The sequence below is a fragment of the Mus musculus genome, chromosome 8 (genome assembly GCF_000001635.26).
Source record: "Mus musculus strain C57BL/6J chromosome 8, GRCm38.p6 C57BL/6J".
Taxonomy (NCBI): Eukaryota; Metazoa; Chordata; class Mammalia; order Rodentia; family Muridae; genus Mus; species Mus musculus.
Window position 1 is genome coordinate 106,988,410 of NC_000074.6, and position 27,983 is coordinate 107,016,392.

The 27,983-nt window shown below is 43.8% G+C and overlaps 1 protein-coding gene and 1 non-coding gene across 3 annotated transcripts in view; one reads left to right on the forward strand and one right to left on the reverse strand.

Annotated features, from left to right (window-relative positions):
• Positions 1–25,823, forward strand: part of Sntb2 (syntrophin, basic 2) — a 78,493-nt gene extending 52,670 nt beyond the window's left edge. Inside the window, exons 3-7 of one of the 2 annotated variants that reach the window (NM_009229.5) lie at positions 2,987–3,197; positions 8,657–8,799; positions 13,101–13,297; positions 21,372–21,556; positions 22,883–25,823. In NM_009229.5, the coding sequence (NP_033255.1) occupies positions 2,987–3,197; positions 8,657–8,799; positions 13,101–13,297; positions 21,372–21,556; positions 22,883–22,975 (829 nt within the window). In that variant the 3' untranslated portion in view covers positions 22,976–25,823. The remainder of the gene's footprint in view (positions 1–2,986; positions 3,198–8,656; positions 8,800–13,100; positions 13,298–21,371; positions 21,557–22,882) is intronic. The other variant, NM_001368316.1, reaches the window with a different exon arrangement.
• Positions 21,093–21,202, reverse strand: Gm22085. The gene has a single exon (XR_003947664.1). It is a non-coding gene; the product is annotated as a U6 spliceosomal RNA (small nuclear RNA).
• Positions 25,824–27,983: the final 2,160 nt, after the last annotated feature.

Consider the following 27,983-nt stretch of genomic DNA (forward strand, 5'->3'; position numbering starts at 1 on the left):
AGATCATTTCCATCATTGAGGTCACTCAGGGCAGGAACTGAAGCAGGCACCATGGATGAATGCAGCTTACTGGCTTGCTCCCTAAAGCTTGCTCAGCCTGCTTTCTTATGCAACTCAAGACCACCTGCGAGGATATGGCAGTGCCCAGAGTGGCCTGGACTCTCCCAGGTCAATCGTCTCCCAAGAAAATGCCTATAGAGACTTGCCCTTGGAGATATTTTCTCAATTGGGGTTTCTTCTTAGCAGATGGACCTATTATGTGTCAGGATGATTAAATTGACTAAAAGACCACTTTTCTAAATCCCTTGGCTCTTTTCCAGCTTCCCAGTTTTTGTTGTAATGAGCTCTCTGAGATTATAGAATTATTCTTTAAATTTTTAAATTAACTTATTATGTGAGTTCAAGCATGCCACAATGTGTGTGTAGAAGAAGTCAGATGGTGACTTGCTGGCGTCTGTTTTTCCACCAGGTGGGTTCTTCAGATTGAAGTCAGCCATTAGGCTTAGCAACAAATGCCCTCACCTGCTAAACCGTCTAACCGTCCCTAGGTTTGGTTTGCAAAGCTTCCTTAGGGGAGGTACTAGATTTATAAACGATCTTACCACAGGGAACCAGCTTGGTAAGTGTCCCCAAACGTGTGAAGACTGCTGCTATAGTCCTGTGTTGCCTCTACTGCCACAGAAATGTCTTTTAGCAGCAATGACCTTTTGTGACCTATAACTGTGTTCCATCAATTCTTCATTTTCTGCCTTCCCTGTTAGACTGTAGACTCAATTAGGGTAGAGACTTTTTTTTTTTTTGTCTATGTTCATATCACTGTATCTACAACACTAGCATAGTATCTGCCATTTAGTAGAGGGTCAGTTAATATGTATTTAAGGAAGGATAGACTGGAAGCCAGAGAGGTGGCTCAGGGTTTGAGAATAATTGTTCTTCTCTTAGAGGACCCAACTTCAGTTCCCAGCACATGCCTGTAACTTCAGTTCCAGAGCATCTGATACCCTCTTCTGGTATCCCTGAGTACCCAAAAACAGCATAAATATAAATACAAATGAAATAAATCTTAGAAGAAAGGATAAACTAAGCAGAATTTGATGAGAATAAACATTTGCCATATAAAATAACAACTTGAAATACTTGGAACTAAACATTGTGGTCCAGATATGCCCTACCAGCATTCAGGAGGATTGTCATTAATCAGGCCAGGCAGGGCTACATAGTGAGATCTTCTCTTAAGTAAATAAAAATTAGGGCCAGCGAGATGGCTCAGCAGGTAGGGCTGCCTGTCACCAAGCCTGACAACCTCAGTTTGACCCCTAGGGCTCATATGGTGGGAGTAGAAAAAGGATTCCTACAGGTTATCCTCTGACCTCCATGCTCAATGCTGACACACAGGCACTCACATACACGCACACTGTGATTAATTAAACAACAACCCCCACCCCAATTTTTAATACAAGATGAAAATGTAAAAACCAAAATAAATAAAAATAAACTAGCAAGATAACTGGGCTTGTAAAATACTTGATGTATAGCCCTAATGACCTGAGCTTGAGTCCAGAGTCCCACTGAGGAACTAGAAGAATTGGGATGCTTAAATGCATGTTAGCCCTGGAGGCCACCCTTGGAACTGTTGATCTATCGTTGACTTAAACCAAGTGTAATAATAGTAGTGTACATGTCTTTAATTCCAGCACTCAGGAGGCAGAAGAAGGGGGAATCTCTGTGAGTGTGAGGCCAGCTAGATCTGCACAGCAAGTTTCAGACCAGCCAGGACTACATAGTGAGACTCTGTCTCTGATAAATAAATAAATAAATAAATAAATAGCATTCCAAATATTCATAAAGAATAATACTCATAAAAGTAATATTCTTCTGCTATTACCCCATTATTTCTAATAATAATGCATTGTCAGGCCAGAATTACCTAATCTAAAATATATATATATATATATGTGTGTTTTTCTATGTGTCTGTCCACATAAATGTAGGTAACCACAGAGACATCTGATCTCCTGAAGCTGAAGTTATAGGCAGTTGTTGTTGTTATTTTTGTTGTTGTTTGAACCACCTCATTTGGGTGCTGCTATTCAAACCACTTGGGAGAGCAACAAGTGCTCTTTAACCAGTGAGCAATCTCTCCAGATCCTAATTGTTTGTTTGTTTGTTTGTTTGTTTGTTTACTTATTTACACATGTGTGCTTATTGGCTTTTCAAGACACGGTTTCTCTGTGCAGCCCTGGCTATCCTGAAATTCACTCTGTAGACCAGGCTGGCCTCTGCCTCCCAAGTTCTAGGATTAAAGGAGTGTGCCCGGCATTCCTATATTTTTAAAATATCAGTTCTTGGGCTGGTGAGATGGCTCAGTGGGTAAGAGCACCCGACTGCTCTTCCGAAGGTCCGGAGTTAAAATCCCAGCAACCACATGGTGGCTCACAACCATCTGTAACAAGATCTGACGCCCTCTTCTGCAGTGTCTGAAGACAGCTATAGTGTACTTACATATAATAAATAAATCTTTAAAAAAAATCAGTTCTTTAGCTTTGTATAGTAATGTTCATCTGTAATCTCAGCGCCTGGTGGATGAAGGCCAGAAGAGTGAGGGTTCAAGGTCATTCTCAGCTATATAGCAACGTGATATGATAAAGTACATGATATGATAAAGTACATGAGACTCTGTCTTACACACACACACACACACAAACATCTCACATGAAGTGCCCAGAAGACAGTGCTGTTTCTTTGACATGGAAGTTAAGGGAAAGTGAAGTAGCCCACTAGTGATCATCCCAGTAAAACAAAATCCAGCTGTAAGTCCTGATTATTGTCCATCCACTTGTGGTTTTCTCTGAAGTTGGACTTTGGGGAATTAAAATGTCTCTATCAGAAAAACCATATTAGACTAGATTTGCAGTTAGAATGTTAACTGTGGTTAGTGTGATGACTTCAAGCCTAGCTCATTTTTCTCTTTTCTCTCCCCATACAGATTGATAGAGCTACATTCTCCTGATAGCAGGAACACCTTGATCTTACGCTGCAAGGATACGGCCACAGCACACTCCTGGTTCGTAGCTATCCACACCAACATAATGGCTCTCCTCCCACAGGTACTGGCTGAGCTCAATGCCATGCTTGGTGCAACCAGTACAGCGGGAGGCAGCAAGGAAGTCAAGCATATTGCCTGGCTGGCAGAGCAGGTAGGTGGGAAGCAGCACAAGGTTTACTCATCCCCACGCAGTGTTAAGTACCTCCCGTATGGCATATAGCTACACTACTTCTAGATATGCCTAGCTACATAATCTCCCTTTCTCTTTCCCTATCTCTATCCCTCCGTGGTGTGTGTGTGTGTGTGTGTGTCACCATCCCTAGCAGCAGAATTAACCTTGATGTATCATCGAACTAAAACTAAAACAAGTTTCCTGTTACCATTTCTCCTTCTAAGCAGCATGGGATGTTTTTGTGATTCAGGATTAGGGTTAGGGGACTGGAGGAGTCTCAGTGCTTAAGAATATTTTCTGTACAATCATGAAGACCAGACTCAGATACCAGCACCCACATAACAAGCTGAGCATTGTACAAAACCCTGTAACTCCTGTTCCAAGGAATTTTAACCCCCTTTCCTGGCCTCTGTGTACCATCTACACACACACACACACACACAAATAGAATAAGTAAGTCTTTAAATGGGAGTCTGGGTCTGTGTTAATAGAACATAGCAACATACTTTGACTCTGCTGTAATAGCAAGCAATCAGTCTCAGACATTATGAGAGTAAATTTTAGTAAAATTAAGAAAAACAGGTTGAAGGGTGGATTTGACCCAGAGGTCGTAGTTTCTCTACTCTTTCTATAGAGTACTGGCAGTGTTCTTAGGGGCAACAGTCTCTTATTTATATTCCTGCACTAGAAGAATTTAAAATATATAAAATATAGAGTTGGAGATATTACTCCACAGTAATACCCCACTTGTCTGATACACACAAGGTCCTAGGTTTAATCTCCAATGCCAGAGGGAAAAAAATATACAAAATATTTTAGAAGGCATTAAACAAGATTCAGTTTAGTTCATAACTGAAAAATGAAAAGAATCAAGAAAGCCTAAGTGGGTGCTGGAGTGCACAGCTCTTAGAGCCCAGATTCAGACAAGTGCACATATAACATGGAAGTGCAGCCCTCACTGTCAGCCGGGGCAGTGGGTGAAAACCTGAGCTCAGGGTTCAGTGAGTGGTCAAGTGCTGCCCCTGGTGCAACTTTAGATGCTGGCAGTCCTCCTCCTCCTTCCTCTTCCTCTTTCTTTCTTTCTTTCTTTCTTTCTTTCTTTCTTTCTTTCTTTCTTTCTTTCTCTCTCTCTCTCTCTCTCTCTTTCTTTCTTTCTTTCTTTCTTTTTTTGTTTTGTCTTGTTTTGTTTTGTTTTGTTTGACTTTTCAAGACAGATTTCTCAGAGTAAATAGTCCTGGCTGTTCTGGACTTACTTTGTAGACCAAGCTGGCATTGAACTCACAGAGATCGCCTGCCTCCCAAGTGCTGGAACTAAAGGCATGCACCACCACACCCGGCTTTTTTCTTTTCCCTTTTAAACTTCTGAACTTTTCAAAAACTGAGCTTATTGTGTGGGTATGCATGTCATACCCACACAGTATGCATGTCATGGAGGTCATAGGACAACTTGAAGACATTCTTCTCTTCCCTCATGTGAGCTTCTGGGGTCTCATCCCCAGCACTGTATAATCTGGCCATATCTGCAAACCCATGTTCCTGATGGGTTTCCTGACAGGAAAATTAGGAAATTTAAGACCTTCTTTGCTACTTAGGGAGTTTAAGGACAACCTGGCTCCAATAGACCCTGCCTCTAAAAAGATAAAAAAATCTAAAATTGCCAAAGAATCAACACTTCTAATATTTTTTTAATATGTGAATATTTTGCATGTATATATATGTGCACCTGGTGCCTAAGGAGGTCAGAAGAATACGTTAAATCCCCTGGAACTGGAATTATACAGACTGAGTTGACATGTGGATGCTAGAAACTGAACACTTGTCTTTTGCATTGTAGTAGGTGCTCTAACCACTGCACCGTCTCTACACCCCAAGAACCAACGCTTTTGACAACTTGTAAATGAAGCAGAATGTTTTCTGCCCAGCTCCCTCCTCCCTCTCTCTGGAAATTGACATTACTTATTACTGATATTAAGGGCCTAAAGTATCTTCTTTGGGAAAAAACACATTTAATGTATATAATGTAATATAGACTTCAAATTTTCTCTTATAATTTGGTGGAAATTTTCATGTTTAAAAGTAAGATTATTAGCCGGGTGTGGTGGTGCATGCCTTTAATCCCAGCACTCAGGAGGCAGAGGCAGGTGGATTTCTGAGTTCCAGGCCAGCCCGGTCAACAAAGTGAGTTCCAGGACAGCCAGGGCTACACAGAGAAACCCTGTCTCGGAGAAAAAAAAAAAAGTAAGATTATTAGGGGCTGGAGAGATGGCTCAGTGGTCAAGAGCACTGACTGCTCTTCCAAAGGTCCTGAGTTCAAATCCCAGCAACCACATGGTGGCTCACAACCATCTATAGTGAGATCTGATGCTCTCTTCTGGTGTGTGTCTGAAGACAGCTACAGTGTATTTACATATAATAAATAAATAAATCTTTTTTTTTTTTTAAAGTAAGATTATTGGAGTCAGGATGTGGCTCAGTTGGTGGAGTGTTTGCTTAGCTTTGGGTTTGAGCTCCAACACTATGTAAACTTAGCATGATGATGGCTATCTATAACCCTGGAAGTAGAATTAGGATTAGAAGTTCAAAGTTATCCTTAACTACATAGCTAAGTATGAGGCCAGTTTGGACTACCTTAGACCATAGGTAGAGGAAATTAATCCTTGTGTCATTTTAACTCTTTGGGGAGATAAATTGGTGTTGCCTTCCCTATTGGGATATGAGTATTATCCATAACAGTCTTGGGACACAGGGTTAGTACTGTAATCTAGAAATGGCTTCAGAAGCTCTATGGTCCAGAAAGTAAGAATCTCTCTTTTGAAAGACAGAGGCCATCTTGAGGGACTCTACCTTTGTGGGTCTTGGAGACTGAACTGTAGGGTTGAAGCAAGCACCTCTTCCTGCTGAGCCGTCTTCCTGGCCCTCACTGTTTGTTTTGTAGAGGAAGGATTTCTATAGCTCTAGTAGGTCTTGAACTTTCTGTGTAGCCTAAACTGACCTTTAATCGCCGGTGTAATCCTCCTGCCATCACTTTTCAGCTGCTGGCTGAGCTTATAGACATGACCCAGTATGCCTAGTAACTGGTATTCTTTTACCAGGTTGCAACTAGTCAGAGATGAGAATCTTAGGAAGCTAGAGTGCATTGGTCTTCTCATAGGCTAGACTTCATTTTCTACTTCTGGAATCAGCTTTGACTAAGAGAAAAGAAACCCAGAGGTGTATGGTGGTGCATGCCTTTAATCACAGCACTCAGAAGGCAGAAATAGGGAGATCTCTGTGGGTTCAAGGCCAGCCAGAACTACAAAGTGAGACCCTGTCTCAGAAGAATCAGAGACCCTGAGTTCCATGTTTTTAGTACATGTCAGGCGTGGTGGTTCATGAGAGGCTGAGGCCAGCTTAGTCTGCCTGGTGAGTTCCAGGGCTACATAGAGACCCTACCCTACTCAAACAAAACAAAACCAAAGTTACAACTCAGAACCAAATGGCTTAGGCTTTTTCAGATTTGAAGTGTGTGTTTAAAATATTCTGCTACAACTAAATTACTTGCAGAAGTCCTTTTTTTTTTTTTTTTTAATGTGTTTGGATGTTTTCGCCTACATGCATGTCTTTGTACCACCTGAATAACTAGTGCCAACAAAGGCCAGAAGGAGGGCAATTTTTAATCCTGTGGAGCTGGAGCTACAAGACAGCTGTGCGCTGCCATAGTAAAACTCAGGTCCTCTAGAAGCGTGGCCAGTGCTCTCAACCACTAGACCATCTCTCCAGTCCCCTTCAGAAGCCTTAAAGAAAGTGAAAAACAACAATAACAAAATTGACAGCTTTCACAGAGGCAAGTGATTCACCAACTTGAGTTCTCCGAAGGCAGTCAGGGAACCTGGAGGACTCCAAGGGTGAAGCTTTTGATGATGACAGGGCTTTTCTAGAACAGTCTTTTCCATTTTGGCCCTGTATCCTTGCCATGTGAATAAGTAGTAGGTGGCTGTCTTCCTGGAAAACTGAGCTTTGTGCAGATAAACATGAGTATATTTGAAGCCAAAGCCTATGCTTCCTAAGTACCCTGGAGAGCTCTGGCTTTTATGTTTTCCAGAACACAGGACAGTGCTGGGGGCATAGTTCAACAGTGTAGCCATTGCCTAAATAATGAGGTGCCATGTTCAAATCAGTGTTGGAAAGACAATCTCCATTATGGCCATCCTTTACTTATTATTGCGTGTGTTTGATTTGTGTGTGTATATGAGCCCAGTGAAGGCATGGAGAGGTCAGAGGAAAAGTTTTGTGAGTCAGTTTTTTCTATGTACCATGGGCTCCAAGGGTCAAAATCAGGTTATCAGGTTTATATAGTGAGCACTGTTTAAGTTACGAACCATCTCATTGATCATGGTCAACATTTAAAAGAAATAGGTTATAATTTTCTGTAACATGCCAGGCAGTGGTGGCGCACACCTTTAATCCCAGCGCTTGGGAGGCAGAGGCAGGCAGATTTCTGAGTTCAAGGCCAACCTAGTCTACAGAGTGAGTTCCAGGACAGCCAGGACTATACTGAGAAACCCCATCTCAAAACCAACCAACCAACCAAACAAATAAATAAATAAATTTTCTGTGATATACAGAGTGTGTTATTTTTGGAATGTCTTCTAAGATATTTAAAATATTAATACACATTTTGTGTGTTAGATGACAATGTACAATGTGGTTTTTTAAGTGTAAGTTAGATCTTTTGTTTCTTGAGGCAAAGTCTCACTATATAACTTAGGCTGGACATGAATTCATAGAGATCTAGCTGCCTCTGCCTCTGCCTCCTGAGTGGTGAGGTTACAGGCATGTAACACACCTCACTCAGCTTTTTTTTTTTTTTTTAAAGATTTATTTATTATTATATCTAAGTACACTGTAGCTGTCTTCAGATGCACCAGTAGAGGGCGGCAGATCTCATTACGGATGGTTGTGAGCCACCATGTGGTTGCTGGGATTTGAACTCAGGACCTTCAGAAAAGCAGTCAGTGCACTTAACCACTGAGCCATCTCTCCAGCCCTCACTTGGCTTCTTTAGTGTAGATTTTAATCAAAACATTGCTGTACAGATTCTGCGATAGAATACATGAATTTCTACCCGGTTTTTAAAAAGATATCATACATTAGACATGTGGAAACTTTTATCCTTTAGAACATAACTGTATATTAATTTGTGCTGCTCAGTTGTTATAGAATAGGGTAAAATGGCCATTTCACCAGATGATGCGTCTGACCTGTTAGGAGTGAGCTTTTCAAACACCACTTCATGCCTCTTAACCTGAGGGAGAAACTCATAGGGATGATCTTGTATCTCAAGTCTGTTAGGGAGGGAAGCAAAGGCCCCCAGTGTTAGGCCTGTGCCCAGGTCACTTCTGTGAGAAACTTATCGTTGTTATGGTTGGCTCTGACTCCGTATCTCACCACTGTGACAGGCAAAGCTGGATGGTGGACGACAGCAGTGGAGGCCTGTTCTCATGGCTGTGACTGAGAAGGACTTGCTACTTTATGACTGCATGCCTTGGACAAGAGATGCCTGGGCATCACCGTGTCATAGCTACCCTCTTGTTGCCACAAGGTAAGACAAAAGCAAAAAATACTCTGAGTCTATGAAGAGTAAAGGGAATGTTGCTGCCTTTAAAGCCTAAGATAGCACTGGAGAAGCTAGTGTAGACAATGGTTTCCCCCACTTACTGGATACATTGTTTCAGTTACTCGTGGTGTGTGTGTGTGTGTGTGTGTGTGTGTGTGTGTGTGTGTGTGTGTGTGTGTGTGTATGAATGCTTCCTTAGTCATGGAGATAATAAGGGGTTTGGGGTGGCTTTGTTTTGTTTTTTATTATTGACTGTGACTAAAAACCACTGAAATTGCAGCAGCCTTTTGAGTAAGTGATGAAATCATTTAAACCAGAACGTGGTACAGTGGATAACCCTCAACTCAGCCAAAGTTTTCTTGCAGCAAAGGAGCACATAGCAATGAGCATGGCTTTGTCCTGGAGCCGAGGAATCTTCCCCACGTCCCAGATGTAGGGAGTGGGAGGAGAACAATTGGGAAGTGTACATCTGGGATGTCTTAAGAGATAGCAGCCACAACTACAAGCACATCCAAAGTTTACTTGGTTGTTAAAGAGTCAGCTGTTGGTGTACCTGAAAAGCCCCACAAGCTGTCGATTCAGAAATCATTCCGAAGTTTCTCTCAGTGCAGTAAACCAGAGTCTATGAGAAGTCTGAGACTTCTGATACTGAGCATGAGCTGTCATTTGCAGAAAGAACAAGTGGATGACAATCTGGTTTCATTAAAGCGGGTGAGGGCTACTCAGAGAAAGTACTTGGTACTGAGAGAGGGAAGAGATAGAACCGTCACCTGTGCCCCATAGCGAGCACTGCAGTTTCCTGTTTTGAACATCATCATCATAAAGTTATTATTATTATTATTATTATTATTATTATTATTATTATTATTATTATTATTTTCTGACAGGCTTTCACTGTGTAGCCGTAGCTGGCCTAAAACTCAGTATGTGGCCTGGGTAGCCATGAACGCATAGAGATCCACCTGCCTCTGCCTTCCAAGTACTAGGAATAAAGATGTATCGTCAGTGTGAGGCATGGTATCATTCTTTTCGTGAAAATAGAGTTTAAATTGTCAGTAGCTTTATGAGAGTTTCTTTCATTCAGAGCTGGAGCTCCTCAGCCACCAAACAGAGCTCCAGCATCTCCTGGCCTTCAGAGCTGAGACGCTGTAGTCACCTGCATTCCTCCTACCTGGAGAGTAGACGCATCTTACAGAAGACTGGGTTTAAGCATTGGTTTCCATGACCTCACTGAAATAAAGCTCTCTTGACATCAAAAACTATGGCTTCATCTTAGAATGTCCCACTGTGCTTGATTCCAGTGCTCCTCACAAAGCCTGAGCTTGGGTGGTGGCGCACACCTTTAATTCCAGCACTTGGGAGGCAGAGGCAGGTGGATTTCTGAGTTCGAGGCCAGCCTGGTCTACAGAGTGAGTTCCAGGACAGCCAGGGCTACACAGAGAAACCCTGTCTCCAAAAAAAAAAAAAAAAAAAAAAAAAAAAAAGAAAGAAAGAAAGAAAGAAAAACAAAAAGAAAAGAAAAAAGGTAACTAGGCTTCAAACTTCAAAATCAAGTAATGTTAGAGTGGTGTAAATTAACAGGAGCAACAGTAAGTTTATGTTGGATTACATATTTAGATTCTTAGGAATCCCCCCCCCTCTCTCTCCTCTCTCTCTCTCTCTCTCTCTCTCTTCTCTCTCTCTCTCTCTCTCTCTCTCTCTCTCTCTCTCTCTCTCTCTCTCTCCTCTTTCTCTCTCTGTTTTCTCTCAATACACAACATTTTTGGCCAGTGAGGAATTACATAATGCCTAGAGGTTGTTGAAGGGAATTTTTATTTTAGATCTTCCCTAAGATCAAAGCTAGGCACACAGCATGGGTGGAAAGACATGGATGTCCTGGGTGCTAAGTGTGGATTTTGTAGTCTTTTTAAGCTGCCTTTGACTGGGAGAGCCATGGCTACTATACCATGTGGACATGGTAGGATTGAGCTTATGAGACTAATATGGTGGCCAAAACTGTTAAAGCTCATCTTCGCATGAGCTCATTTGGCCTCCCCACAAAAGTGGGGGTGGGGGACATTTGGCAGTGTGTTCTAACCAATGGCTGTTCCCCAAATCTAGCAGCTGGTTTGAATTAGATCCTCTCTGCCAAGTATTTCAAAATCAAATCTAAGAGGAAAATATCCCCCTAGACTTGATAGTTTGTAATGTCTAGTGTGGGATTAGCAATCAAACTGAATGTGGTACTTTCCTCTGTGCTCCCTCTTACTTGGATCATGTGAGAGTAAATTTAAGACTTAACTCTTTCTGAGCTAGCTCCTGTGCACCTGGCATGTAAGGTCTACAGGAAGGTTAGGAACACGGTTGGCTCTCAGAGGTAACTCCATAGGCAGCTCTGTAAGTTCAAATGTATCTCCCAGTAATACTGAAAATGTTGCTTGTGGTTTTCACTGTGCTGACAGTTGCCCTGAGGGATACCTTTACCTGTTTCGGGGCAATTGGTGATCTGTCACATGCATAGAACATACCTGTGTGGGTAATCGTTGTTTTTCCCCAAATGGATTTTGGGTGTGGGGAGCCAGTTGAACTTTATTATTATTATTATTATTATTATTATTACTGAAGTAGTAAGAATTCAGTTTGGGGGCAGAGGGGGATGCTCAGGTGGTGAGAGTTCTTGTTGTGAGCACACATGAGCTCAGATCCCAGCACCCAGAGAGGAAGCCTGTAGCCCCCATGTTATAGAAGGATGAGACAGGAGGATTGCTAGGACTTTCTGGCCATAAAGTAACTCTAGGTGCAGTAGGAGATCCTGTATCAAGGGAATAAATAAGGTCATAGAACAGAACACCTGATGTCCCTCCACATACGTTCATGTACACACACACAGCCCAAGCTCACTCGCTCATATTCTCTCTCTCTCTCTCTCTCTCTCTCTCTCTCTCTCTCACACACACACACACACACACACACAGCACAGCACAGCACAAATTATCAGCTTTATCCATCTTTTTAAGATTCTACATGATGAAATATGAATTATTAAGCTGAGAAATTGCTTGTACTTCATTCTGAAGTATGATCTGGTGAGCCATGCTGCAAGGAAAAGGGCTGGTGTTCCTGAGTCCTGAGCTGAGCTCCAGCTGCTCCTCATGAACTTCAGTTTCCCCTTGGAGGAGGGACTGATTAATAGCCCACCATGCTCAGTTCTGTGTCTAAAATGACTGAAGTGCTCTGTCATCTAAGGAAAACACTGGTGCTAATTGTTGCCTGTGATAAAAATCTGTTTTTCAAGGGAAATTATAAATCCGGATAAGGTTTCGATGCTGCATATAAGGAGAGCATGCATGTTTTGGATTTTTTTGTGATGCTCATTTCATTTGATATAAAATCCTCAAAGTTCATCCATGTGATAGCTGATGATAGGACTTCCTCTCCTAGTTCACTGAATGGGACGTGCCATTGTTTGTTTTGTGTGTGGTGTTTTGATTTGTTTTAGGCCGGCCTGAAATTAAGCATTTTTTTCTGTAAATGAATGTTTTGCCTCTATGTATGTCTGTGAATCATGTGTGTGCCTGGTGCCTATGGAAGACAAAAGAGGGTATAGGAGATGGTTTTGAACTGCCATCTATCAAACCCAGGTCCTCTGGAAGAGTAGCAGGTGTTCTTAACCTGAGTCATCTCTCTAGCCCCCGAAGAATTTTCTGCATCTCTTTTTCTGTTGGTAGGTATTTTCTTTCTTTCTTTTTTTTTAAAGATTTATTCATTTATTATATGTAAGTACACTGTAGCTGTCTTCAGACACTCCAGAAGAGGGAGTCAGATCTCGTTACGGATGGTTGTGAGCCACCATGTGGTTGCTGGGATTTGAACTCCGGACCTTCAGAAGAGCAGTCGGGTGCTCTTACCCACTGAGCCATTCTCACCAGCCCGGTATTTTCTTTATGAAGACAGTAAGTAATATCCTGCCTCCTGTGACACCAGGGACTATTCTATCAGATTAAAGGATATCAAAATATCATAATTTGGGGCTGGAGAGATGACTCAGTGGTTAAGAGCACCGACTGCTCTTCCAGAGGTTCCTGAGTTCAATTCCCAGCAACCACATGTTGGCTCACAACCATCTGTAATGAGGTCTGGTGTCCTCTTCTGGTGTGTCTGAAGAGAGCAATGGTGGTGTACTCATATGCATAAAATAAATAAATAAATCTTTTAAAAAATATCATAATTTGGCTTTGAAATGCATTCATCCAAAAACTGTTGAAGGTAATGATCACCTTAGCTTTCTGTTCTATTTGTGGTCCTAGGTTGGTTCATTCAGGTTCTGGATGTCGGTCACCCTCCCTTGGATCTGACCTGACCTTTGCTACCAGGACAGGCTCTCGGCAGGGCATTGAGATGCATCTCTTCAGGGTTGAAACTCATCGGGATTTGTCGACCTGGACCAGAATACTTGTTCAGGGCTGCCATGCTGCTGCTGAGCTGATCAAGGAAGTCTCCCTAGGTAGAGATACTTTTGTTTGGCCTTCCTATCTATCTCTCTCTCTCTTTTTCTTTTTCCCCTCCCTTCTTCCCTCCCTCTCCCTCTCCCTCTCCCTCTCCCTCTCCCTCTCCCTCTCCCTCTCTCTCTCTCTCTCTCTCTCTCTCTCTCTCTCTCTCTCTCTCCCCCTCCCTCCCTCCCTCCTTCCTAACTTCCTTCCTTCCTGCTTGTTTTTGACAGGGTCTCACACAGCCCAGCCTGGCACTCTTGATCCCCTGCCTCACCTCCCCAGTGCTGGGGTCACAGGTGTGCACTCTCATTCCTGGTCCTGGATTCTAACCATAATTATTAGTTTTTTCAAGCCTTATCTTTATCAGTGTGTGCACATTTCCTTGTGTGTACATACATGCCATGAGTGTGCAGGTGCCCCATGAGACCAGAAAAGGGCAGACAGTGAAACAGAATTTGCTTTTGTGGGTGCTGAGAATCAAATTGGAATCCTTTAGAAAACCAAAGGATGAACCTTTAAAAGCTAAACCATCTCTCCTGCCCTCTAATAGTAATTAGGTGAAGTTACTCAGCTGTAAAGTAAAACCATTGTTTTGCATACTGATTGTAAGCTATTAAAACACGGTAGCTGAAGTGGTGGTGGAGGAAAGAAATCTGTTATCTGTCTAAGTACCAGACCTTTCCCATGCCTGCCATGTAGCACTGACCACCATACTACCACGTGGCTTTTTCACTGTGTATCATTGTAATCTACATTTAATAGTGTAAGAACCCAGGCAATAAGAATTAGATGCACTGACTACAGTTAAGAAGATTTGGCACTTAAGGCCATCCATACGCCCTCAAATACAAGTATCTGGCAGTTTGTGGCTGTGGAAAATAACGTGTATGGAGTAGGAGTTTCTCTTCAAAAGCTTGAAAATGTCTGTCCAACATTCAGGAGTTGGTTGCCTCATTTCCACTCTGGGCGCTCCCTCTAGTGGCGAGTCCCTGCTGGTTGCTTTGTTCCACAGTGGATGTGCCCCTGGTGGCAGACATTATGAACTTGGTGTTTCATATACACTCTGTAAACATACAGGTATTCCAGTTTGCCCTTCCGTTTCATGAAACAAGGGTCAGTGTGGCTTATATACAGGCAGTGCCTTAAGCCCCTCCTTCCCTCTCCAGATGACTCATACTCCTGACCGGATTAAATACCTGAAGGACAGACAGTATCAGTCCCCTTCATTCATTAAATCAACAAATATTTGCTGAGCACTATTTAGCAAGAGCTAGGCTTTATAATGATAGAGATAAAGTAAATAAGATCTACTCCCTGTCCCTGACCAGAGAGATGTGAGGAGAGGACAGACGCCATCCTGTTGTTCTCTGTAGTTAGTTTGTGGAGAGACTAATAAGGCGTTTTTTTCTTACACCATTGACCAGGGATGCTACCCCAGCCGTTCATAATTTGTTGTTTTTAAAAGTTTCTACTTACCAGTGAGCATAAATTCCTGGTGTTTTCCTCTAGTAATATAATAGTCACCTTAGTTGTCAATTTCTGGGGCCTACTCCCTTCGAAGTTGTCCTATAATGCTCAAAAAGCCTGAGTCAATCAGAGTGTCTGTCTGTCTGTCTCTCTCTCTCTCTCTCTCTCTCCCTACCCCCACCCCATGTGATGTGTGTGTGTGTGTGTGTATGTGTGTGTGTCTCCCCTCCCTCCTTTCCTCCCCCTCTTGCTTTGATCTGTCTCCTGCTGTGCTATAGGGTCAGGTCAAAGGACTCTCCAGAAACATTGAAACCACTTAAAACTACAAAACTAAACAACTGATCCCAGTAGCAGGATTTGTAGAAAACATTATTAGGAGGTCTCTCAACACCAGTCTTTGATTTTAAGAAATACAGACTGGGAGATGGGAAGCAGAGCTCAGTATCGCCATGGAGAGGCCTGGGATTCGGGCTTCAGCACTACAGAAAGAATAAACAAACAGGCATGGGCTGGGAAGGTGAATGCTTGCCACACAACATGAAGGCCCAAGTTCAGTTACCAGAACCCATGTAGACATCCAGCTGCACTGGCTCGTGTGTGTACGTCCCATGTAGACATCCAGCTGCACTGGCTCGTGTGTGTACGTCCCATGTAGACATCCAGCTGCACTGGCTCGTGTGTGTACTTCCCATGTAGACATCCAGCTGCACTGGCTCGTGTGTGTACTTCCAGGGCTGGGCAGGTCAAGGCAGGGATCCCTAGGACTCACTGGCCAGCCAGTCTAGCCAAATAGGTGAGCCCAGACCAAGGAGAGACCTTGTTTCCAAAACATAAGGTGGATAGCACCTGGGGAGGACCAATTCATAAGGTCTCTACACACAGGTACCTGTGCATGCACACAAAAATACAAGATAGGTAATATGTAATATGATTGACATTCATTTCAGTGTAACCCCGATTGACTCCTGGCTTTAGTATGTTATCTTAGAGTGTCTTTCTATTCTGTAATGTCCTGTGATGTGAAAAAGCCAATGTTCCCTTCCACTTATGAGTGTAAGACATAGGAACCAGAGCAGTGGAATGAAAACCAGATTTGTGGGGATGGTGAGTGTCATGGAAGCAAAAGAAAGAGGTATCAGAGGAATGGTGGTACTGTCGGCCGGTGTGCATTAGACAGACGTTAGCAGTGCTTTGTGAAGCTTACCAAAACTAAATTGTTTTAATTTTCTAGCTAACATAATATTGATTTCATTATGTCTGTGCACCACATGAATGCAGTGCCCATGGAGGCCAGAAGAGGGGTTGGATCACTTGGGACTGGAGTCCTGTGGGCCCTGAGATGGACCCCCTCCAGTCACCATGACATTTTCATGCACACACATCCCTGTTCATCCGCCATCACTGTCTCATCCCACACTGTTCCTCTTCTCTCCCCATCGTCCCTGTCTTAGTGTTACTATTGCTGTGATGAGACGTCATGACCAAAACAACTTGGGGAAGAAGGGATTACACTCACGGGTCCATAGAACAGTTTATCACTGAGACCAGTGAAGGCAGGCACTCATGCAGGGCAGGAACCTGGAGCAGGAGCTGATGCAGAGGGCATGGAAGAAGATGCTAATGGGCTCACTCTCCGTGGCTTGTTTAGCCTGCTTTTTTATGACGTCCAGGACTACCAGCCCAACAGTGGCCCCTCCCCCAGCAATCACTAGTTAAGAAAATGCTTGTCTAGGTTTGATCTTATGCAGACATTTTCTCAATTGAGACTCCTTCCTTTCTGATGACTAATTTGTATCAAGTTGACATAAAACTAGCCATCACAGTCCCTCTTCTGGTTTACAGTGTTTTTAATTTATTATTTGTATTGGCTGTGTGTATGTATAGGTCTATGGAAGTCATAGGTCAACCAGGATTGTGTTCCTCAATAGCTACCCACTTTGATCTACTTTTAATTTTTGTTACATTTATGTTTGTGTATGGCATGCATGGGGGTCACATGCAGGGGCTGGTTCTCCCCTTCCTTGTGGGTGCCAGGGCTCAAGTCTTCAGGCTTGGCAGCAAATCCTCCTAACTGCTGAGAGGTCTTGGTGGCTCATTTGCTTTGGAGATACAAGCTGTCAGTGCATTGTGGGGGCCCATCTATTAGGCTCTGCTGGCTGGGCATCAAGGCCTAAGAATCTGCCTCTCCCCCTCCCCAGCACTGAGATTACAAATGTGTAGCACCACACCTGGCTTTGGAGGGGGCTGGGGGAAGGGAGTTAGGTTTTGTGCTATTGTCTTTTGGTTTAGGTTTTTTTTGTTGTTTTGTTTTTGGTTTTGTTGTTGTTGTTGTTTTCAAGACACAGTTTCTCTGTGTAGACCAGGCTGGCCTCAGAGACTCACCTGCCTCTGCCTCAGAAGTCCTGGGACTAAAGGTGTGTGTGCTCCACCACGCCCAGCCCACACCTGGTGTTTTGTGTGGGAGCTGGGATGTAAAGCAGGTGCCCATGCCTCTTACCAACTTTGCCATCTCCCTGGCCCACGACATCTTTTTTTGTTGTTGTTTTTTAAAACTAAAATTGTTTCATTTTGTTTTCTGAGATAGGTTTTTCCTAGCCAGTGATGCAAATAGAGACAGGGTACATAACCAACCTATGGTATCATTTGGTTGGATTTAGCAACTTGGAGATATAATTGGTGTCCTCTCGGAGAGAAAAGGAAAAGTGTGACAAGAGGAGCAGACTGCAGAGGCCTTGGGTGCGGACAGTTCTTTCAAGAAGTGTGCTGAAAGCCGGGCGTGGTGGCACACGCCTTTGATCCCAGCACTCGGGAGGCAGAGGCAGGCGGATTTCTGAGTTTGAGGCCAGCCTGATCTACAGAGTGAGTTCCAGGACAGCCAGGGCTATACAGAGAAACCCTGTCTTGAAGGAAAAAAAAAAAAAAGTGTGCTATGGAGAGGAAAAGAAAAAGGAGAGGTTAGAGGAAGTTGAGAAGTTGAGTATTTTTTAAAGAGGTTAATGCTGGTAACTGAAGGTAGAATTGTCAAATGTTTATCAGTTATGCATGAGGACCTGGGTTCAATCCTCAGCACCACCTAGGCCAGATCTGATGGTATACGACTGTAATTCCAGCATATTCTAGTTTCCTTTCTGTTGCTGTGATAAAAACCCTGACCACAGCTGGGGGTGGTGGCACACACCTTTAATCCCAGCACTCGAGAGGCAGAGGCAGGCAGATTTCTGAGTTCGAGGCCAGCCTGGTCTATAAAAGTGAGTTCCAGGACAGCCAGGGCTATACAGAGAAACCCTGTCTTGAAAAACAAAAACAAACAAACAAACAAACAAAAAAACCCTGACCACAAGCAACTTTAGGGGAAGAAAGAACTTACTTGGCTTATACTTGTAGATCACAATCCGTCACTGAGAGAGGTCAGCACTGAGAGAGGTCAGCACAGGAGCCCAAGGGGAGAACTAGGGAATACTGCTGTAGGCTTGCTGGCTTGCTCCCAGGTTCAGGCTCAGCTGACTTTCTTATATAGCCTGGAACCTCTCACACCAGTCATCAGTTATGGCCCTCACAGACATGGTCACAGAACAATCTGATCTGGGTAATCCCTTAATTGAGACTCCCTCGGATGACTCTAGACTGCAGATTGACAGCTGACGCTAACTAGGACACAGTATTTGAGAGGTGGACACAGGACACCTGAAGTGCAAGGTCATTCTTGGCTACTCAGGCCAGCTACATGGAGACGAAAGTAAAATAAGGGGCTAGAGATATGGCTCAGTGGCTGCTCTTCTAAAAGAGACAGGTTCAATTCCTAGTATCCACATGGAAGCTCCCAGCTACCTAGTTCCAGAGGATCCAATGTGGCCTTCTGGGCACCAGGCCTGCATGTGATACAGGGACATAGATGCAGACAAAACACTCATCCACATAAAAATAAATAAAACAAAAAGTATAAAATAAAATAGGGCTGGATGGCTCAGTGTGTGTGTGAGGACCGTTGACAGCCTGAATTCCATCCCGTTAGCCACTTGGCAGAGTGAGGGAACCACTTCCAATTCTTGGCCTGGAACTTGCACATGCCTCCTGTGGCTTGCATATGTGTGTGTGCAAGGCACACATACCACAAAATAGATAAGTACCCAGTTTCTAGACATAAACATACTCAATATGATCTTCCCTGCTCTTTTTCAAGGTTGCCATAACCATAAACAAGATTCTGGTTTTCAAAAGTTTCTCATGTGCATGTTTGCTTTGCCTCCTTCCCTCCTGAGGCAACACCATTCAAATAGAACATGTGGGGAATCTCGGGGCCTGGGAGTGTAGCTCAGTGCTCTCCTGCCATGTGGAAAGACTCTCACACAAGCCTGGTGTAGGGTTGATGTCTTCCCTTTCCTGGCTATGACTTCCTGCCTGCACGACACTGTCCACAGCCAGGACTGGAAGAACCTGAGCCATCTTGAACTAGATTAGAGCTGACCCTTTAGACTCCGGTCCCCTCACTACACTCTGGCTTCAGAGATGTTAGTAGGACCATACTGTGGGTGCCTTGGTTAGGGTATGGCTGTTACCCACCCATCCCACCCCTCAGCCATTCATTTAGAGGTAGTGCTGATTTCACCAATGTTTGCTCCTTGGCCACTCGGTTCTTTTCCTGAGGATACCTAAAGGTCTGTTGTCCAACATTCACTTCACATGGCACAGAGAAGGACACCACCACCATTTATCTGTTTCTCACCTTCCTGGTTTGCTAACATACAGCTGCATGAACTCATCCAGTGAGAGAGTGTGTGGGCTCCATGTGATGACTGCCTCAGGAGCCTTTCTTGTTAAAACAGAGAAGCACAGCTCAGCTCTGATCTTTAAGTGTCGCTCTGGAGCCCACACTAGCCTTAGATTATTGACTCTCCAACCTCCCCCACTTAGCTCAGTGCTGAGATTACAGGCGTTTGTGCCCACACCCAGTGGGCAGCGTTTCTGTTTTGATTTAGATGTATCTTTGTTTGATTGAAATTTTAAATTTATTACATTAGTTCCTGAGAGTGAGAGAGGTCAGAGGACAGTTTGTGAGTCTGCCCTCTCCCTTCCATCGTGTGGGTCCAGGGATGGAATAGGCCTGGTAGTAAGCACCATTTACCTACTGAGTCATCTTGCAGCCTAGCTTTGTTGGGGGTGGTGTGTGTGTGTGTGCTAGCAGTGTTTGTTCTGTTTTCTGTGGTATTGGGGATTAAACCTAGGGCCTAATTCCTAGGTGAGCATGCTATACTGGCTGCGTCCGCAGCCCCAGTTGTATTCTTTGAACAGCAGCCACCTCATGACTCTTATGGAGCATAAACTTTTGATTGATATTCTCTCCTTCCCAGATCCCAACCGAAACATGTTGCAACTCAGAAGGGTATCTTTGCCTTTGCTTCTTCCTTCTTGTCCGGGCTCTGTAGTCCAGGCTGGCCTCTGCCTCCCAAGCACCAGGATTAAAGGCATGCACTATCCCCTCCTGGCTAGTTTTATCTTTTCTTTAGGGTTTTTCTGAATTCCCATCCTAGAAACGTTTTTCTGACTTCAGCCTTAGCTTAGTTTTGAGTGTCATCTTGTTTCATATATTCTATCTCATATGGTTAGAGATTTTTTTCCCCCTCTTGCTCTGGTTCTTTATTTGTTTCTCATTATGGATCGATGTGAGCCACCAAGTGGCTCCTGGGATTTGAACTCATGACCTCTGGTAAAGCAATCGGTGCTCTGAACCGCTGAGCCAGTTCATCAACTGGTTAGAGATTTATAAAGTCTTTGAGAGAAGAGAATGCCCCTTTGTCTCCACCTTACTGCATACAGTTGTTATCCAGTTGAACAGAACAGAAGTCCAGGAGAGTTAGGCTGTATCTTACCTCATTTCAGTCAGGATGCTGACTTGGGCCCTAGTACTCTTAGGGGGCTGGAGCCTGGGCAAAGGACTCGAGTTTGATTCTCAGTACCCATGTCGGGTAACTCACAACCAACTGTAACTCCAGCTCCAACAGCAGCACTCTGGTCTCACATGCGCATACTCCAGACACAGATGTATATGCATGTGATTAAGAATAATACCAGGTGTGGTGACACATGCCTTTAATCCCTGCATTCCAGAGGCAGAGACAGGTGGATCTCTGAGTGCAGGTCAGCCTGGTCTCTGTATCAAGTTCCAGGCCATCCAAGTCTACACAGAAGATCTTGTGTTACAAAGAAAACTCAGCCTGGCTTTGTAGCCCATGCTTGTAATCCCACCACTTGGAACAGATAAGCAGGAAGATGGGGTGGGGGCATAATTACCTACCAACTGGATACACTGGACATTGTCTAAATGAAAATAGTAACAGGCCTTTGTAAAATATGAATCCGCTGTTCCATGAATTTCCGTGTCATCCTTGCATGAGAGCATGCTAATCTTCCCTGATTTGTTCCAATTTTAGTATTTGTGCTGTCAAAATAGGTGCAGAATAATAAATCTTTTTAAAATATTATTTTAGGAAATTTTAAGCAGCTTAGGCCTCATATATTCTCAAGAAAAGATTGTTTTTCTTGTCTGAAACCAGAAGAATCCTTCTCTACTTGATAACTAAAATAGGATCTTTATTATATATGAGTTTTTCTTGTCTTTGACAGGCTGCACCTTAAGTGGCCAAGAGGTAAGGTTCACTGTCCACTATGAACACGGGTTCACTATCACCAGAGACAATGGAGGCGCCAGCAGCATATTGTACCGCTATCCCTTTGAACGGCTGAAGATGTCTGCTGATGATGGAATCAGAAATCTCTATTTGGATTTTGGTGGCCCTGAGGGAGAACTGGTGAGAATGGGTCTGAAACCATGAGCACGGTGACAGGGGTGTCTGCACTAGTGTCCTGTCTCTCACATGGCTTCTGCTTGGTTGGCTTGCTTATGTTCCTTTATCATGCTGAGTTAATGAATTGAAGGCTCTTCGTGCTGGGCAGGAGCTTTACCCCTGAGCTCCGTCCATCCCCAGCCTTCACTGCTCGTTACCTCCATGTAGAAAGTTAGGGCCTGACACTTGACATTCCGTTTAGGTTTTTAAGTGTTGTCTGAGAACTGGGAGATAGTAAAGTGTTTGCTCTACATGCATGAGGACCTGAGTTCAATCCCCCTCCAGAAAAATCTACGTTAAAAAAGCTGGCTGTGTAGCACACATTTGTAATCCCAGCCTCAGGGAGGCCAGGATATAGATCCCTGGGCCTTGTTGACCACCCAGCCTAGCTTTTGTGGCAAGTTCCAGGCCAGTGAGAGACCCTGTCTCAAAAAAGACCATGGAGAGAGCCATAGAGAAGGGTCACCAAGTAAAGGCGATCGCCACCAAACCTCAAGATCTACGAGGGACTCTCCAAGAGAGAACCAATTTCCATAAGCTGTCCTTTGGTATTCATGTGCACACACACACACACACACACACGTGGTACTCACACTTGGTAGTCATGTGCACACACACACATGAATACGTAATTATGATTCAAGTGTGAAATGTAGCTCAGTTACTAGACTGCTTGCCCAGCATGCACAAAGCCCTGTGTTTGATCCCCTGTACCACACACATCTGGGCATGTTGGCACTTGAAGATTCAGGTGGGCAGTTCAGGAATTCAGGGTTATCCACTGCTATGAATAAGCTCTAGGTTCACCTAGGCTTTATGAGATTGCTTTTTTTTTTCTTCTCAAGACAGGATTTCTCTGTGTAGCCCTGGCTGTCCTGGAACTCACTCTGTAGACCAGGCTGGCCTCAAACTCAGAAATCCACCTGCCTCTGCCTCCCAAGTGCTGGGATCAAAGGCGTAAGCCACCACGCCCGTCTAAGATTGCTTTTTAAAAGCAAAACAAAACAAAAGTGAAACATCACATCTAAATGTATTTAATACCATTGTTTATAAAGTGTGTGTAGAACTAGAGAGATGGCTTAGCAGTTAAGAGCACTGGCTGCTCTTCTAGAGGACCTAGGTTCAATTCCCAGCATGGATATGGCAGATCACAATGCCTCTAACTCAGATTCCTGTGGATCTGACTCCCTCACACAGATATATATGTAGGACAAACACCAGATGTACATGAAAGAAAGAAAGGAAAGGAGAGAGAGAATTACAGTGACAACTCATGTTTCTTCTCCACAGACTATGGACCTGCATTCTTGTCCAAAGCCGATTGTATTTGTATTGCACACGTTCTTATCCGCCAAAGTCACTCGCATGGGACTGCTTGTGTGAGCAGCAAGAGTGAAGAAAGAGCTTTGACTGTCACAAGAAGTATTTCCACCTCAAAAGATGAAAAGAAAGAAAAAGCAACAACAAAGAAGCACAAACAGAAGCCCTTGCTCCTGCCTCCATCACAGTGCCTTCCTGAGGACCTGCAGACCACTGCTGGACCACAACAGGGTTTTAGGAAGGGCCGACCTTTCCCACACAGCCTTGGTCAGAAATTCTAGAACTGTTATAAGCTCCAAATGAAAGCTATTGATTTACCGTCTTATTTCATAATGTGATCTCAAGTAATCAGGTTTCTTTTCCCTGTTATGAAGTCTGGCACTTTGGGTTTCTCTTTGGACATAAACAGATAGCCAAAAGGGGCTCTTCTTTTCTTTGTGTAGGAATCATTTGGGTATAGCCTTGAGCTCTTCCTGGGATGACTGTCGCTCTCCGGTGCTAGTGTGCAGCTGCCGTCCCTCAGGCACATCCCACACAGGTCCTTGCACCACAGTGACCCCGCCCTGTCCCACCCTCCCCACCTCTATCTGGCACCAGCTCTGCCACCCATAAGTGCTGCCTTTAGGACTCAGAACTTGCACAGTCTGGTTGCCTTTGCCTTCACTCCCCTTTTTTGTGGTGTCCAAGTTGAAAAGCAAGTTGGAAATGCTGCCCGGAAAGAGGAGTGTTGCTTTCTTTAGTTTATATTGAGTTTATATTTGGTAGGAGCCAGGGGATGGTCTACAGTTTATTTTGAAAGATCCTCATCTTACGCTAAGCCATTTCTTATTGCTTACCAAATGTGCCTTTGGGTAGGGTCAGTGGAGCTTTATTAGTGACTGTGGGATGACCGGGTCTCACTGCTGTTCCTGGGATCCCAGCTGGCTTTCAGGAGTTGTCCTTGAGGTCAGTTCCTTAGTGGCATCTTTTGGTGGTGGTTTTGTGGGTCACGTTAGCTTTGTAGCACAGATGCCGTTTTGAGTGACACAGAGCACGGGGGCTAGGAGAGGTCCTGGCACTGGTCTTTTGTGGCCCCAAAGTAGTAAGGACAAGTCGCCTCCAGCTCAAGGTTAACGTTGGTTTCCTAGCGCCCCCTGGGTGGCTGGGACGATGAGAGCGAGACCATGGTAGTCACCTGCATTTTGTTCAGCACGGCCACATGTTGTCATGACTCAGGGTAAGTGTGACCTGGAAGACCATCCTGTTTGTTTCTCCTGAAACACTCTACATAAAACCTCAAGATTAGCACAGCTCCCGAATCTGAACAAAAAGGAAATATTAATATCTGATATCTTCTAGAGGTTTTCTAACCTCTCTGAAAACATGTCTAGAAACAGCTCTCATGTTCTAGATTTCTCTGGAGTGCTACACAGGGATATGGCTCTTCAAATGGGGTAGAGGGTGAAAGGGAAGAAAACATAAGTATTTGTGCAGAGCCTGAGCTGCCTTGATTGGCAGGGTAGCCAGAGGAAAGAGCAGACGCCAAGCAGAGGTGTCACCCTGCTGTCCTCCGCTGTCAGTGAGTCAGGCCTCCTGCTCTGCAGTCAGACTAACAGTACCCAGAGGCTGGGGAGAAAGTCTTAACCCTGAGATAGGTTCCATCCCTGATACATCTTCAACTCAAAAGAAAAAGAAGAAATGTCCCAGCTCTGAGTGCAGAAAGCAGAGCTATAGCAGTAAGAGAGCTCTGGCTCCTGCCCCACTGAGCTGCGGGTGTGAAAGGCGGAGACACCAGGGAGACTGACAGGAGCCTCTGCCCCCTGTTCCTTAGAAGAGCTGTAAGTGGGTAAGCTGTGCTCTTCTTCTGGCTGAGGCCTGTGGCCCACAGGGTTTTTAATACTGTCATTTGAGGCTTATAAAATGAAGGCTTATGGGTGATTTTGTTGTCATTAGGAGCACCAAGAGCAAGGTCCTAAGCTGCTTGTTCCAGAAGCTGTAGCAGCCCCAACCCCCGCAGGTGGTCAGTTAGGAATTTTAAACCACAAGTGGAATGCTTTTTGTGAGTGTGGGACACCTTGATACAAACCTATATTATCAATTTTGTACTCAAAAGCCAAAATATAGCAAACTATTTTCAAATGATAACTAAAAATGGGCATCTTTGATAATTCACCTCTTTTTATAGAATCAGCTATATTGTCTTTAATTTTTCATCTTGAACATTATTGGGGATGTTGTGGGCTCCTGGGTGTGAGTGGGCAGGAAACTGTGGAGCGCCTCCTGTTGGATGGGCCACTTCCTAGGCATCTGTGCATTCCACACAGTCCCAGGTCATCCTGCAGATGAGAGCTCTCCTCCCCATAAGAAAGAGGACTAAAGGAAGCTCATGTTACCAACAAGCCTTGCCTAGAAATTGGTATCAAATATTTTATATAAAGAAATGCTTGTGTGTATATGCCATATTTATTAATAATTGTAACTAAAGTCACTGACCTATAGACAGTACCAGGTTAAATATTGGGATATGTATGGGCAATCAGAAATGTTACTTTAAATGCCATCTGCCTATTTTGAGGCCATGTTTGGCACTTTTTAGACTAGGGTAAGTCTGATAATACCTGGTGGGGTTTTGTCTTTTTTTTTTTTTTTTGTCTGAACTCTCAAAGTTTGTTACTGGAAATTATTTGCATGGTAGGAGAGATTGAATTATTTATTTTTTATATGTAGAAAAATCTCTCTAACCAACAAATAGCTCATTGTTACTGATTTGTTTGTTTTCCTAACTTATTCTCCTGGACAGAACGGTAGCAAAGTTTTGTTCAGCTGAATAAATGCACTCAGCTAATAAACCAAAATTTATTCTTTCAAAATAAGAAATTATCTGTTATCACCAAAAAATAAAATTAAAATAAACAAATTAAGCTATGTGGAATCTGAACACGATTACCCCACTCCCCAGAAAGGTTTTACTATGAGTGGTTTTGATGAACAAAAATGTGTGGGGAAAATTACTGATTTCTTAAACTCTTGTAAGAAACGCAAGAGTCTTCTAGTTTAATTTAAATGCATGTGGCTTTGTTTGTTTTCAAAACCTTGGAAGAACCTACCCATGTGTTTAATGCAAATCACTGTCAAAGCTGCTAGCCTTCCTTAAAAGCCCTGGCTGCTGGAAGAGGTGAGCAGTCCTGAAGTGTTCGGAAGAGTGGGAGACTCCGTCACTCTCTCTTCTTTTGTATCTTTTCTTGGACACCTACTCAGACCGTATTTTATTATTCCCACTGGTTCATGCTATTGATTGTACACGATACTTAAATGTGCAAATATTCTGCTTCCATCCCCACGTGGCTGCTGGCAGCTCTCGGTGCCAAGAATGGACTGGCTCCTTAGAATGCTGGGCTCAGTGGGTAAGAGGGCTGCTGCTGTCATGAGGACTGCCGAGCAGATCTCAGCACCCAAGTCCAGGGGGCTGAAGGAATGAAGAAATGGAAGGAGGGAGGGAGGGAGGGAGGGAGGGAGGGAGGGAGGGAGGGAGGGAGGGAAGGAAGGAAGGAAGGAAGGAAGGAAGGAAGGAAGGAAGGAAGGAAGGAAGGAAGGAAGGAAACTAACTCCTAATCTCTAATGAGAAGATCAAATACAAGGTTACTTAGATCTTAAAAGCACATTGCTCTGGACAAATTTTAATGTGTACTACTACAGTGGTAGTCTGAGTTTACTTTGGAAGCTATTCCAGGTTTGTCAGGCACCAGGACTACACAGTAAGATTCTGTCTCAGAACAACAAAATCCTAGTACTTGGGAGCTACAGGCAAAGAATCCAAGATTAGCTGTACTCAATCCAAGGCCAGCTGGACTACATCTGATCCTGCCTCAGTACAATAGAAAAAAATTGAGGTCATATACACTTTAGTTGAATCCATGCCCTTGTTTTAATTACTTAGTAATCTAGAATGATTTTGACTCTACACACAATTCTTACAAGTCGATACAGTCCACACTGAAGCATCTTTAAGCTCCTTCTTTCACTGTCTAAATATTCACTAAGCGTGTAGTTGTTGGTAGAAATCATGCTACACGTCGGGATTGTGTACATTCAAGCAGCAGAGTTTTCCCACATCATAGTGATGTAAGAGGAATTTGGTATTGACTGCCTAAGGAGCTGCTCTGACACCCGTTCTCCTTTTTTTTAAATGAGATAGCCTGGAGGTTAGCTCAGTGCAGAGCAGTGCAAGGCCCTGGCATCCTCTGGAACACCACTAAAAAGAGGCAGAAACCACATCCAGCTGATCAGTGACAAGTTTTCAGAGGTGAGAATTTCAGTTCAGTGTTCAGAAACAACAAGTAGCCACAGGGAGTACATTAACTATTTTCCTGACTTTTCAGCAGTGGCCAGACCAACTAGGGAAAAATGGTTGTTATATTAACTCGCAGGAAGAGAGGTTCTTTCTTCCTTTTCAGTCTTAGGCATTGAAATTGACCTCGGGCCTTGGGCATACTAAGCATACAGTACCACTGAGCTACATATTCATAAAGTCCTAGCCCCTTTGATTTCAGAATAAAACGTTTTGGTTTTCTTCTCAGTTTTTAAACATACTCTTATATAAAATAACCTTGACCAGCCTCAAATTGCTGGTCCTCCTGCCTCTACTAAGCACTGGGGATCACAGCTGTGCACCAGCTTTGAAATAACTTAAACTTAACTTCTTGCCACCTTTATTGTTCCATCCCACTGTGTGTGACTGGATCAAAGTGTTTTCTAAGACTTATTTCTTATTTTATGCATATGACCGTTTGCCTGCACGTGCACCATATGCACGCGTGGCGTCTGAGGAAGCCAGAGGAAGCTTCAGAGCCCCTGGGACTGACGTCAGAGAGGGTTACAAGACACTATGCTGGGGCCAGGAACTAAAACCCAGGTCCTCTGCAGGCGCAGCCAGTGCTCCTAAGCACTGCACATCTTCCCAGCCACGGCACGTGACGTACAGTCCAGCTCTTGAGAGGTCTGGGAGGCAAGGGAGATGGGGAGTTGAAAGTCATCCTCAGCTATGTAGAGTTTGAGATCAGCCTGGGGTCATGCAGGAAACTCAGCTCAAAAA